This window comes from Carassius auratus, unplaced genomic scaffold (genome assembly GCF_003368295.1).
Source record: "Carassius auratus strain Wakin unplaced genomic scaffold, ASM336829v1 scaf_tig00038819, whole genome shotgun sequence".
NCBI classification, from domain to species: domain Eukaryota; kingdom Metazoa; phylum Chordata; class Actinopteri; order Cypriniformes; family Cyprinidae; genus Carassius; species Carassius auratus.
Genome location: NW_020526470.1, coordinates 1 through 15126, shown reverse-complemented (window position 1 = coordinate 15126; position 15126 = coordinate 1). Strand labels below are relative to the sequence as shown.

The 15126-nt window shown below is 38.0% G+C and overlaps 1 protein-coding gene and 1 pseudogene across 1 annotated transcript; one reads left to right on the top strand and one right to left on the bottom strand.

Annotated features, from left to right (window-relative positions):
• The first annotated feature begins 855 nt into the window (after positions 1 to 855).
• Positions 856 to 4538, top strand: LOC113083554 (centromere protein M). The gene is made up of 6 exons (XM_026254598.1): positions 856 to 1065; positions 1159 to 1238; positions 1327 to 1425; positions 2609 to 2688; positions 3734 to 3825; positions 3921 to 4538. The coding sequence occupies exons 1-6, from the start codon at positions 1009 to 1011 to the stop codon at positions 4062 to 4064; spliced, it is 552 nt and encodes a 183-aa protein (XP_026110383.1). The 5' UTR covers positions 856 to 1008; the 3' UTR covers positions 4065 to 4538.
• A 6394-nt stretch (positions 4539 to 10932) lies between these two features.
• Positions 10933 to 14507, bottom strand: LOC113083552 (myoglobin-like; annotated as a pseudogene).
• Between the last annotated feature and the right edge of the window lie 619 nt (positions 14508 to 15126).

The window sequence follows — 15126 nt, the reverse complement described above, 5'->3', positions numbered from 1 at the left end:
CTGGATTACAATGTGATTGATTTTTTTTTTTTTTCCTCTGCAAAAACCAAACCAGTTTTTTTTTTTTTCTCACACACATCTGCACAGGTTTGTAGCTCGGCTTACATTACATTATTTCTCATGGTACCATGATGTGTGTGAGTTTCTCTGGCCCCTGTTTCTCACAGTTTGATTTTGCTGCGTTGAGGTTGTCATTATGCTAACGCTATGAAATAATAAATCTCTTGCTTTCATTGTTTAAAGTGTGTCAGGCTTTTTGTCTTCATGAAAGCTGGTTTGAATAAATTTCTGCTTCTGCCGAGATAAATGTGAATAATGCTTTGTTTGCATATCTGCATGAAAATACAAGTGTTTACAATGAAACAAAACTCTTAAAGTGTCAGAAGAACACCTACACTTAAAATATTTACCCATAGAATGTTATTTAACTTATTTACTGAAGCCCAAAATGTACTTTAACGTCACTGAATTGAAATAAATACATTAGGTTACACAAACTTGAGGGTAAGATGTGACAGAAAAAGTAGTTTAATTGCAGGAGCCCATATTCACAGTATCTGATATGGTGCTAACTTCAATCAGAGTAAACCAGTTCCGGACTTTATATATAGAGAGATAATCTATAAAATTCCATATTTATCATCAAAAGATCGATTTAATATCATTGGAAACTATAATTATATTATAATTATTCAATAAAAATGTTTTTATATATTATCTTCAATGAAATACATGATGTTTCTTACGTTTTAAGATGCATGTTCCAAGAAGAAGAAAAAGTCAAATATGAAGTTTAATCACGAATGTAAGGCCGTTCGTAACCGCGCGAGGGCAGCAGCGCGCGCTCTACGTCAGGTCGCGCTATGTGACGTCACGCGCGTGAACTTTGAAAATAAGCGCGAGGAGGAACCGTCACACTAATCGCGAGTTTTCGCTGGGTTTTTTCTTCTTTCCGATAAACACACAAAGAAATCAGTAAAACTCGACTTATTTCTGATACCGCTCATCATGGCGCTCCTGACTCCGTTCAGTAAAGTCCCGGAGCTGAACACCGCGACGGTGCTCGTGAGTAACGCGCCTCAGTTCATCTCTCCGATACTGTTGATGAAGCTTGTAGAACAATACAACTCTTTTAATGTTTTATATTTGTCTTAACAGTTGGTGGAAAACGAGGAGGAGCTGCAGTCCAAACTAGCCAACGCCTTAGTGCAATATAAGAAAGATTTCAACGTCAATGTGTGAGTGTCTACAGTTCTTATTATCATGTGTGCGGATATGATGTGATATTATGTATCTCATGTATTAAATGTTCGTGATGTGTTTTAGGCGTCTGGCCAGAAAGCTCCCTCTGCCCGTCGAGAACAAGGAGACTCGTCCTCGCATTGATTTAATCGTGTTTGTGGTGAATCTGCTGTCAGAGCGCAGGTAAACTCATCTCTTTCTCATAACATTGACTGGGAGTGGACAGACCCTCATCTCGCTTACTCTCTCACTCTCTCTCTCAATTCAATTCAAAATTGCTTTATTGGCACGAATGTAAATTATACAATATCGACAAAGCTGTCTGTCCCTCTCCTAATAGTATCTTTATTTGTTCTGTTTCACTAATGGCTCTAAAGTTCTTTAGTAAGTTGGTTATTTTGTTGAAGTAGAGGTCTCTAATGGATTATGTATTTCTGACAATGAAGGAGGAAGTACATCTCTGTCCCAAATGTTCCAGATGTATTTTTAGATAATTTGATTGGTTCTGATGTTTGGGTGAGAAGCAGTGCTGGTCTGAGACTGGGTAGTGTTAGTAGAGTTAGTCAGGTTAGTCAGGTCTCAGAACTAGCTGACTGAGTGGACTCTTTTCAGGGTTCAGTTCTTGGGTTCGTATTGCTTTAAAATGTAGTGATTCTGTGGGACTTGATTTAAGATGCATCCAGAATTTGAGGGATCTTTTATGCATATTGATAATCAATGGGAATCGGCCTAATTCTGCCCTGCATGCGTTATTGGGTGTTGTTCTTTGTAATTTTAGAATCATTTTGCAGAATTCTGTGTTGTAGGGCTTCTGTTGGATGTCTGTCCCATCTAGTGTAGCTCTGACCACTGAGTGGACCCCAAACCTTACTTCCATACAACGCTATGGGCTGAATCACACTATCAAAGATTTTACACCAAATTGGAAGCAGTATTTCAGTATTTTGGAATTTTTTTTCTTGATTTCGTATAGAGCTCTTCGAGCTTTCTTTGAGATATTCACTGCCGAACTGAAACTCCCCGGCGGTGCTGCCGAGACTGAACTGGTGTCTGTGTTCCTGACATCTGAAAGACCATAATGCAGATCATCTGCGTACAGCAAAAGCTTGATGTTCTTGTCTTGTAGAGAAGGTCCAGGGGCTGTAGACTGTTCCAACTGCACCGCTAATTCATTGATGTAAATGTTGAACAGCATTGTACTCAGGCTACAGCCCTGCTGCACTCCTCTTTTCTGGTGAAGACTTCTGTATGTTTGTTGCCAATTCAGATTGCACATTTGTTGTTAAAATACATTGATTTTATAATGTCAAAAACTTTACCCCCCCCCCCCCCCCCCCCCACCACCAAATCTCTCTCTCTCTCTCAGTCTGCAGTCAGTGGAAAGCTCTCTCGCCCATCTGCACTCTGACTGCTTCCTGGGGAAAGTGTGTTTCTTGGTGACTGATGGTGAGTTGAGAACAGTTGTAAATGTGCGCACACTCATTTTTGTCCCTTACAGTTTTCCACAAAAAAAAACAATGCAAAGTATTTGTGAAAATGCATTTCTAGTCACATACACTCAGTGCTGGGTAGGTTACTTTAGGAAATGTAATAGGATACTCTATTTAAAATGTATTAAGTCGTATAACTATTTCAGATACTTTAATATAAAGTAAATGATTACATTTGATAACTTTTCTAAATTTCTAACGAATGTTTTTAACTATTATTCATTTTCAGACATTTAAAGCAGGCAGGTTTAACCTTACAGTACTGAACACTACTGTCAGACTTTCAAAAGCCTTCATCACTTGAATTGAGATTATTATAATTCAATTTTAAAGCACAGCTTAAAATCATAACAGGAAGCACTGGTATCTAACAGTGCCTTGGAAAAACAGTTAATCTTAAAACATAAGCATACATAAACCCAGATAGAAAGTGTAGTTACTCCTCAACACTGCACTCCAAAAAAGATGAAATGGGTTGCTTTTTATATTTTTAATTTGTGTAGTTCATGACCTCACACAGTTCAGGGTCCCATTTGGGTAACAATGTAGCTAAATGGTTCATATGTTATTTGGGTTGAGCTGAAGATGGATGAGCAACACTTTCTGAAGGTCAAGCACTTCTTTTTCTGATCATGTACTTAAATACATAGTTCACTTTAAAAGTCTGGGCTCAGTAAGATTTAATGTTTACAAAATAAGTATTTTCTGTTCACCAGAGCTGCATTTATTTTATTAAAAATACAGTAAAAACTGTGAAATTATTACTATTTAAAGTCACTCATTTCTATGTTAACATATAGTTGAGATATAATTTATTCCTGTAATCAAATCTTGATTTTCAGCATCAAATAATAATAAAAGCGTTATATTTTAAACCTAAACTTTAATTCTAAACAAATCTTCCTGACCCCAGACGTTTACCCTGGTTTCTGAACGCTCAGTCTGTCAATGATTGTCCGAAGTGTGTGTGAGGTCAGTGTGTTTTACGTGTGTGTCTGCAGCTCGCTGTGGCTCTCACACTCAGGAGCGTTTGGTCAGCGTAAGAAAACTGGCTGCATCACATCAGTGTCCTGTCCTCTGCGCCGAGCACAGGGTAAACACACACCGAGAGACACATGCACACACACCACACACACACTACCGGTCACCTCAAGCAGACATGTGTTTCTCTCTCTCTCTCTGTCTCAGACGGTAGATGGCGTGAACGCAGCAGCTGTGCGGCTCCTCAACATCTTGAAGGTGTCGGCGGGAATGTCTCCCATAGCAACCACCGCCCTCTATCTGTCCTCTCTGACCCGCTGCTCGGTGACCTCTGACCTCGAAGAGGACTGACCTCCAGTATGATCAATGAATAACCAGATTGAGACTCGATTCATTAGTTTGAACTTCCACACAGGAAGCCCAAGCTGCAGAGAATCACTGTGGACTGCAGATTAGTTCAGGTGGGTGCCACTGTCTGTGAGACTGACCTTGCCCTGGGCCTGTTCACATCCAGCTCTTGTAATGGATAAACACATCAGAACCAGCAGAGAGAGCCCTTGTGTAGCGAAGGAATCGCTCCTAACATACTCCCCGAGTAATTATCCTGTTACCATATTTATAAATAACAGAAGCATATTTTTCCAGATTACTGTACTGCTTTTAGGCAATTTAAGTTGGGTTTTCATTTCATATATTTACTACAATACTAGTAAAAAGTTTGGATGTACTTTGTGAGCTCACTATTATTATTATTATTCCCATGTTTTCCCAGTTTTAAATGCTTAACTACTGTTATAAAATAATAAAAGAATGAGTAAATAAGTCCTGGTACTGAACCTATAAATCTTTACTGTTCTTGCCCTAAAATATCTTAAAACCCAATAATTATGGGAGTAAAAACATTTTTATTATTATATGTGTCTTGGAGCATTTGATGGCTCAAAACAAAAATGTATTATTGAGATTAAATGTCTACTCGAGTGTTCTTTTAGATAATATTTTAGTTTCTATTAATAGTTTGAATTCGTTTTTTCTGTTTTGTTCTTCATTTTAGATTTTAGTTGTTTTGTTGTTTAAATCATTTTATTAGTTTTAGTTTTGTAATGTGTACATTAGTTTTTATTCAGTTTTATTTCAGTTTTAGTTATTTTATCATGTTATAAGGGTAAATATTTCATTGACAATATAAGTTTGTCAGTAATTCTATAGTTGCTGTTTGTTTCTGGGTTTAGTTTTCGTTCCCTTCTGTGTTTGGTGCACTACAGTAACCTCATCCCAGAATCCTCTCATTCTCCCTCGAATCTTTTGGGGTTTCTATGACAACCTCACCTGTTGCAAACCAATCCTATCGGTAACCCGAGTCCTGAATAACGGACGTTCTTTGCGGAGAAATGGCAAAAAGGCTTTCTGGCATCTTACCTGCGCTCTCTCTCTCTCTCTCTCTCTCTCTCTCTCTCTCTCTCTCTCTCTCTCTCTCTCTCTCGCTCGCCCAACCTTTCCGTTGGCTCCCTCGTGACTGACCTCATTCAACAATCTCTCCACTGACCACTTCACACCCGGGGTCACGGTCCAGATATCCTCTCACCCCACAGACACACAGAGTGCCTCCACTGTCACGAATAGGCCATCGAGGTCTAATTTTAGAGTATCTTTTTATTGTTCTTGTAATGAACACATCTGATGGCGCTCATGAGTTGGGCTTGAACCTACACGCTCTGGGATTGATGTTCTGTTTTTGGCCTTAACTATAAAAGTCATTAAAGTAGCTAATTATAGGCCTGTTATTCCCATGAGGTCTCAGACTCGGGTCATTCTCAGTGGCTCTGTGTGATTCGTTCCATGATCTGCTCTGCTGGCGTCCATTAGAGTCCTTCACAAACACATCTACAGTGCAGCCGTCCCTCCAGAGCCCTGCCTTTGTCCCACTCCACATTCGGTTACTGAATAATGCAGTGTGTGTGTGTGTGTGTGTGTGTGTGTGTGCTGGGAGACTGGCAGAGCTGGATGGCAGTAGATGCGTTTCTACCTGCACGTACCACTTTCACACACATTCCTGCCCTCATTTATGTCCAGGTGAAGTGTGGTTTGTTAAGTGAAGCATCACTACTGGCACTGCACACAGTTACTGATCAGAATCAACGCTTTCCAGTTAAGTGTGATCTTAAATCACATGTCTTGGTTCAAGAAAGTTCATTTTTGGGTAAAGCTGCTCTAATACAATGTACATTGTCAAAAGCATTGCACAAGTTTCTGTGTCCAAAATGTCAAGAGTCCAGGTACACCGACTCTAGAAACTGACCTGCAAGACCACACTCTAGAAACATCCAGAAAATGCATAGCAATGTGTTAAAAAAAACATGCCACAAATTCTAGCATTTACATGCAGCATGTTAAACACATGCACATCAAAATCCCCAGTGTTAATTTAACACTGAGTGTGGACTCATATAAACACTGAAGCAGAGTTGAAGTTAATGAGATAATTAGGAAGTTAATTGAGTTATGATCGACCATTATTAAAAACACCTGATGTTAACAAGCAGAGTCACCAAACAAGAAAATCACAATTTGTGTGTCACCATTATAGTGTTCAGTGTTTGCTTTAGTTGGGATCTTGATCCTGCAGTTATTAACTTTAGATTTTATGTGGCTGTGGTAACGGTGTTATACAGACAGACCAGAGCTAAGCCAATCATGTGCTATTGATTGTGTTTTGGACTATTGTCATGAAGTGACCTGAAAGTCTGAGTTTGGGTTTCTGTATTGTGTATATAAATTAGGTGAAAGAAAAAGAGATCCAGCATTTTTTGCCATGAGACAAAATGTTTTTAAAAGTAAGTTCTACATAAAGAAAGAGTCCTTTTGTTTAGACACACAGACATCAAGAATCAGCGTGAGCATTCACAACAACGGTGACCATCAAAAAAGCATGTTGTAGCCAATAAAAACTCATCCATGGCTCCCATCATGCATTGCGGCATGAATAAATGATGAGCTGAACTGTCTTTTTAACTTTTTATTCTAACTATATTTTACTTTTGCTGTTTTTATGTTCATTTTTTGTATCTAGTTTTGTGATGTTCAGAGTTGGTCTGTTTATCTGAATATGCTGTTTGTCACCGTTGTTGAGATTCATACGCTGATTATTGTTATCTGTGTGTGCCTAAAACTAAAGACTCTTTAATAAAATAAAATAAAATTCTGAATCACTTGAAAGAGATGCCTACAAAATTGATAGAAAAGTCTATAAATAATGGATAATCAATATAAATACAAAACAATAATGGAAATTTTGCTTAGAGAAAAGACTGCAAATGAGTTCAGTGATTATGGTCAAGCACAATTACATTAAAACAATCATCACCACCTGATGAATTTTGCTTTTGGCTTGCCAAACAAATTTTAAAATTAAGAAGTTACAAGCCAAAATTCCAACTAAAGCAAACACTGACCACTATAATGGTGACACACAAATTGTGATTTTCTCGTTTGGTGATTCTGCTTGTTAACATCAGGTGTCTTTAATAATGGTCAATCATAACTCAGTTAACTTCTTAATTATCTCATTAACTTCAACTCTGCTTCAGTGTTTTACTTTTAACACTGCTTCAGTGTTTATATGAGTCCACACTCAGAGTGTTAAATTAACACTGGGGATTTTGCTGTGTGACTACCGCATAGCAACACATCGCAACAAGAAAACTCTAGCAAGCATGTAGAAACATGGCAAAAACCACATAAAACTCCTGGCAACTACATAGAAACACCCTTGCAACAATGTAAGAAACTCTTAAAATGCCTGGCGACTGCACAGGAATGCTGTAAAAACCATAAACCTCTAGAAAGCATGTAGAAACATGTTAAAAACAAATCAGAAAACCTAGCATCATCTTATCGATCATATAGCATTGAAAAGCATAACCTTTGAAAAAAAGAAACCGACTAACTGCACAACAATATGCTAAAACCCTTTTAGAGCACTTGACACTGCTTAGCAAACCCCTGGCTCCCTCCCAGCAGCGCTCCAGTGCTGTAACGGGGAGATTTGCATGATTAGCAATGCATACTTATTATTCATTTCTGTGTTTTGAGAGTACGTGATCATCGTCACGTTTTGACTGATTATCATCAAATGCCTGCATGATAGTGACAAGCATCATTGTGTGTGTGTTTCTGACGGACTCTGGAGAGCTCCAGATATCTCAGCTTTCCTGCCCTGCCTCTTCCTCTCACAGAAGATAATGCAGGATGACTCTGAGCTTCCTTACAAACAAACACACACTCATTCAGTCAGGAGATGTTTAGAAAGTGCTCAGAAACCAGATGCTCCCTTTCAGCAGAACAATGCTGGTATTGAGAGGAGAAGCGATCAAACCAGCGCTTGATTCGAGAGCTCAGAGGAAAGCCTCGGAGCACAGAAGTCCCTCTTCTATTGCTCCAGAGACTGTGATTATTGACTTTGAAGCTTCTCTTACAATTTCTTTCGATAGAAAAACTCAACCACAAGATCCTCATCATCCCTCTCCTACAATTTAAAATGCTGCCATAGATTTTAATAATAAAAGCCCAAATGATACAGGAAGAAAATATAGTAGGAATATGTATATAAAATATTATTCGCTAGTACTTTTTTAAATGTATTCATTTTTTCGTTTGTTTAATAACTGATTTTAATTTTTAAAACTAATATTATTTTTAATCTTTTATTAGAAACAAATTTTATTTATTTGTTTTAATCTCATTTTTTATTTATCTTAATCTGCTTCTATTTCTATTTAATCATTTGAATCCATTTTTAGTTTAATGTACCGTGTATTTATATATTAAGAAACTTTTTCTTTTTATATATATAATTTTTATTTCTTTTTTCAACAAATGTGTTATTTTTTTAACAAATATTTCCACAGACCCCAATCAATCCAATTATTTATTTAGAAAAAAGTAAACACTTTGAAAGATATTTCCACAGACCCAGTCACTGCAATAGTTTGTTTATTTGAAACAAATGTTTCCACAGACTCCCATTGCTCCAAATAATGAAAGTAAAAAAAAAATCTAGTCTCCAGTCACTCTTCTTTCGATCTGGTTGCTTTCTAGGAGAACCAGGGATATTGGAGCTCAGGCTGATATGCTTTATATGTCAGCTATCTCATGTGCGTGATATCATGTGCAGCTTTCGGATATGAGGTCAGGTCTCCAAACACTCGACTACGTGACAAATAAAGGAAGACAGAGACCGACTGAGAAAGAGAGAGAGAGTTACTGTTGTCTGGTGGGACAAAGAGACACCCCCCCGGGACAACTTAACACATGCTCATGACATCTCTTAACACAACTGTAAAGTTAAAGCGAATGGCGGTTGCGGAGCAGGAAACCTCTGTGGCTCCAGTCACGTCCACAGACGTCCTGGAATGAGATTTGTGAGGGATGGAAAAGCGCGAGAGCGTTTGACCTCGAGCATGTGCGTCTGTGCACGGCTGCAGATCAGCCCGCAGTTTTTCTGAGGACAAAGATTTCAGAGAAACACCGGCCAGCGGAAGAACGTAAACAAGAGGTCGAGGTTTAGCAAAGAGTAAGGGTCACAATGTCATAAATAAAGCTCATTCCAGCCCCAGATCAGACCAGATGACTTTAGCATGTGATTACACAGCAGCTTAGAATAAAGCACTTGCCAAACAGACCGTAAACACATGCAGCCGTGATCCTTCAGGTCCTTATGAGCTGAAAACAGCCCACCGCAGCCATAAGTCAGCTAATAACTCCTGTGTTTGTGTGTGTGTGTATATATTTACAGAGCGGCGCAGTTATTGATAACATGTAATCTTTATGCACTTGTGATTAGATTAAAAGTACTTGTAATCAGACTACAGTAACTTTTATATTGACTACATGATCACCTGTTATTCACACACAAGCAATGCATTTTTAATAATAATTTAGATTTTTCCTAATTCCTCTTTCTTCAGGTGCTGAATCAGTTCAGGTTTAAGAAGTGTTTTAAGTCTGTTGTCTCTCGGTCGGTTGTTCACCCTTTGTCTTTCAAACACATTAAATTCACAAACTTTTTTATCATCTGATCTGCTTTTACCTAATATATTTTTACCCCTGAGATAGTTTAAGATAAATAATTTAATAAACATCACAGTTCACAGTCCTCTGATGTTGGTTATAGCCACATGACATGAAGCTAAACAAATGCAATATCACGTTTAACGTTTTTATGATTTCATTCATTATTATATTCTCATTAAATTCATAAACCCTCTGCAGTTTCTTCACAAACCTAATTCAGGAAAACCTTGATGTAATGTTTAATGCACTTCATGTTGTTAATAACAATGAATAAAATATACTTTTGTCTTTGTATTTTTATATCAATATGATACAAAATTTTCATATTTAAATCAATCTGATAAACAAGTTAGGACAAACGTCATCTAAAAGTAGTCTGATTACATTACTTAAAATCTGTATTATAATGGATTAAGTCACTAATTACAATTGTTGTCATGTAATTTTGAATCAATATCAGATTAGTAAATAATCTACCCGTGTGTGTGTGTGTGTATGTATATATATATATATATATATATATATATATATATATATATATATATATATATATAGTTTAGTTTATTGTATTATTTTTATATATAGTTTAGTTTATTGTATTATTTTTGTGTCTGTTTATAATAATTTTACAAATAGTGAGTGGCAATGGTGAAGTTTTCACTGCAGGAGTGACAAATAGACACAACACAGTTTTTCAGCAATTAAAAGCGATGTTTATTAATAAGTGTTGCTAATCAAAAGCAAAGCAAATGATTTGTAATGCAGGTTAATAATTGTAAGAGACAGCAACTGTAGAGAAACAAATATCTAAGGCATTTTTCAAGATGATAGAGGAGTCATTAGAATTAAACAATTTCAATCATCATTTTTTTTCTCCCAAATTGAACTCATTTTATTCATGTGCAATCACTCGAGTGCAGTTCAGATGAAGTTTAGTCCAAATCTGAGGCTCCTCCTGAGACCCTAACAGTCACCGCCATGACGTCATCAGATCAGCTGACACTCGACACCTGACGTGATTGGCTCTGCTCGTTCTAAGGCACGTTTACATTAATCAGGTCAGGCGCCATCTTGGATCTAACGCAGAGGAAACGAGGCTTTCATCAACTTTCTTTTTTGAGTTTTTGTCTAGACAAAGTTGTACTGAGTGTGGTCAGCTGAACAATCAGTGTGTCGTCCAGTGACCGCGCTGTAATTAACGTCACTTCAGCTCCAGCCTCGAATTCATTCCTGTAGAAATGAAACATAGCGCTGTCCTGACTAACACCTATACAGACAGTTGTACGTTTATTTGGATTTTAGACATGATTTGTTCTCTGCAGATAGTTTCTAATCATATTAGCTGCACAGTAATTTCTGCTGACTAATGCATGAACAAGACAAGCGTTTTTTTTCTGTGATGCCGCTGCGTTCGTGACGCTCAGCGTGTCGTTTAACCGGCGAATCCGAACTCCTTGTAGTAAGTATCGATGTCTCCGATCACGGCCTCCATGACTCTCCTGAGCGCGCTCTGTCCAAGCCGCGTCCAGCCCCGCCTTCTCCGCCATCACCTTCACCAGCACCTCCGTGATCAGCTGCACACACACATTACCATGTAGTGAACATTTTATAAGGTTATTTTATCATTAATAATTCGAATCTGATAGCCCCTCCCCTTTTTGCGACAGGTGGGATTGAGTTAATTTCTCATTCATTCCTATGGGATCCTGTGAACGGCGATTGAGTGTTGTACAAACAACTCTGACTGAAATTCAATAACCTCAAGGCTCTAATGTGATATTGTGTATATATAGTGATTATTTAAGACACACGTCATCCGAGTTACCATTACACTTTCTCCTGAAGCCTGATAGAGAACCTCTCATCTCCTGAAAGCAAGACAATCTGATTTAGTGTCCAACATCCCACTTATTTTTATTGTTATTTTTACTTTTTTGGGGTGGGAGGTTATTGAAGTGTATCACTTAGTGCACTTTGTTCTTTTGGAATTTGTCAGTGTGAACACTACTCACACTGTAAACTACAAAGCGTCACAGAACAGCGCATAAGTCTGCGTTTTTGGGACGCACTAACAGACAGGACTGGCTGTTTTCTGAGAACAGGCTTCGTGGAGTCTGTCTGCGTGCGAATGGAAGGAAGAGACAGATTTCAACACTCCGTCTCAAAACTAATGAGTTTCCTCTAGTGGCAACAACTTAGACAGCATGGATTTCATCCAAAACTGATGCATGCAGCGTATTTTTAGAATCCTGTTGTTAGCGTGGTTACGTGCTGTCAACAGTGGAAACGACTGCTTTAATTCCTATACTCTTTTTTTTATATATAGAAATAATACACAACATTTCCCTATAATGAAATATAACTATTTTCAGTGAAATTTAACTTAAGCATATATATATATATATATATATATATATATATATATATAATTATATATATATACGCGTGTGTGTGTGTGTAATATAACATTTTCTTTTTTTACTTATATTCCATTTTATGATTTTAATTTTTTTTATTATTATTTATTATCAGTATTATTATTATTATTACAGTATGTATACAGTATTACATCTATTTTATTACAGTAAGAATGTTTTACTTTTGTGAAGTTTTAAATGGTCTTTTTTGCAACTGCACTTAAATTAAAATTAAACAAAATATATAATCTAAAATATTCTGCTATTTCATTTCTTATATATATGCATGCATATATACACACATGTGCGCATGTATGTGGTCTTTTACTAGTTTTAAATTTTCTAGCACCGTTCTAATATTTTATTTAATTATAAATTGTGTGTATATATAATGTGCAACCATTAAAATCAGTCACTTATGAGGTGCTCTCTGTGTAGTCAGTGAGTCCGTTCACTAGGTTTTGAAAGTCAGGCGTGAAGGTCAGACTGGACTGAAAGTGTGCGGTGTTACCCTGAAGTTGTTGAGGGCGATCTTGTGCTTGTTGGCGTGAGTGGTGGCCAGCGGTTTGAGGATGGCAGCGTGATCTCCTCTGGCCTTCAGCAGCTCACCCAGCTTCTTCAGCACGGTCGCTCCGTGGGCGTTTCACCGCAGCGTTCCCCGCCAGATCAGACTGAGCGATGCCCACGAACTTCGGGAACAGCTTCTGAGTCTCGGGATGCTGCTTAAACAGACTGAGAGACAGAATCATCAGGCAGCTCTCAGCAGACCACAGAGATGTTAATCAGGACGGTGTCGTGACTGACCGGGTCAGAACTTCTCCTCGGTGCCCTCGAAGTCGGCCCTCGACCCACCCCCAGCATTTCAGAACCAGTTCGTGATCAGCCATTGCTGCGGGAGAAAACACACCTGTCACTAATAACCAGCCAGTACTCTCCTGCCAACATTTCAGCTGTTGGGAATCACATTTGCATTCTTAAACAAGGCGTTTATGTGCGACGTGTTTCAGTCTGTGCCTATCACATGGCCTCCGCTTCACTCATGACCCCGTATCAAGCCACTTTCAGCTGTAAGCTACTTTAAAAACTATGACCTCCTGAGCTTATGTCGGTCAGGAGAGTCGATGGGCTTACAGTGTTTACTGTGCTCTCGTTTGCACACATTAAACGAGCGCTGGAGTGTGAGTATATATGTTTTCAGATGGATGACTGACCTCGACATTGACCTCTAAAGAACTTATAAATGAGCTACCTTTAGTACCATTTGTCCCAATAACTAGATCCAATAGGATAGATGTTTTTAGTGTTTTGTTTGCACTTCGCTTGGGCTTGATTAGGTTGATTAATTCAATAATGTAGCATCTATTGGTGTTATTAACATTAGTAATAAACGGCTGCAGTAAAGTGCAGGGGTGTATTTGGAGGCGACTGGAGTCAGTTCAGTTTTGAGGCTCCAGTGATCTGGAACGTGAGTGACCTTCAGGACGCTCTGTCGATCTCGTCTAGTCCTGCGCCACACACCGCACCGCTCTTCTACAGACCAACAGATCTGCAGTTTACTCAAGTTTATTTTACCTTCAACTGGGGGTTTTTCCATGACCTTTTCTATTCGTTTTTCTAAATATATTTTTTAAACTTTTTTCAATTCAATTTGGACTTGTTTTTTTCCTCTGTAAAACAAAACTGACATTGAAATATGTTTATGTTTTAGTTTTTTTTCCTCTGTAAAAAACATTTTTTTATTTTTATATTAATTAGAAGTCTTGTTTTACTATTTTACAGTCTGCTTAATAAATAAAGATTTCACTTTTAAGTTTCATTCTAACTTCTTAAATATACTAGTTTATTCTTCCCAAACAGTATTCTGCTTTTTAATGTTTTTTTTTTCTTTGTTGTGCATGTTTTTTCCTTTACTTTTTCCCTTCGTTTAAAAAAACGAATTACTTTTGAAGTTTAACTGCAGCTTTCAAATTCTAACATTAATATTTGAATAAACTACCATTTAACTTTTATGGTTGATTTTAAATATATAAATGTAGTAGTTTTCCCTTCTTGTATAATTCTGCTGCAAAAGAATAAACGTAGTGTTATGTTATTTAAAATGATCAAACATTCGGGTACAATCCTAAATAAAATTAAAAAAAACATTTTAAGTATTAAAATAACCCCAGGGAATGACAGATGCGGTCTGCTGGGGAATAATTAGCATCTTAACTTTCGCACAAAGCTTAGAAAGTCCAGTCAAACTCCTTACCGATATCAGCGTCCTCTTCTGAAGAGCGTGTGACTTGATGAAGGTTTTGGAAAACTGCCCCAAATGAGCTTCAGATTCCCCACTTTCACCTTTTATACAGCGTCCTTGTGATGTCACCTGTCAATCACACTGTCCCTCTCCTTGTCTTGAAATGCTAACCCCACCCCTCTGTTTGCCCCCACCAGCACACACACACACACACACACACACGTAGAACAGATCTGCAAATGAAGCCATTTGAGATGCTCACTGTATTATTCCACAGCATTTGCATTGCCGCACAACCCACAGATGCCTATCTGCACACCTATATTCACTTTAAAAGTCATTTTGAGATGTGCCAGATGGTTTGCTTCCACAGCATTATCTCTCCCACTGTGTCATGCTCTTCTGCGAGTTCATGTAGTGGAAAAAAACAGATGAGCCGTCTCTCGAGTTTGATTTGGGGTGAATGGATGAGCGTTCAAGGCTTTGGCACCGGAAAACAAAACAATGACCGACGCGTGTGCAAACAAACACAGGAAAACTCCTTCAAAATGAGCAATAAAAGCTGTGCAGCCCTGTCTTTGGCCATATCTGTCCCAGCACTCATTGTCTCTCTGCTGCAGTCACCAGACAGGTGTATTAATAGCATTTGTAGGGCCGTGGAACATGTGTGAGCGTGTATTTGGAT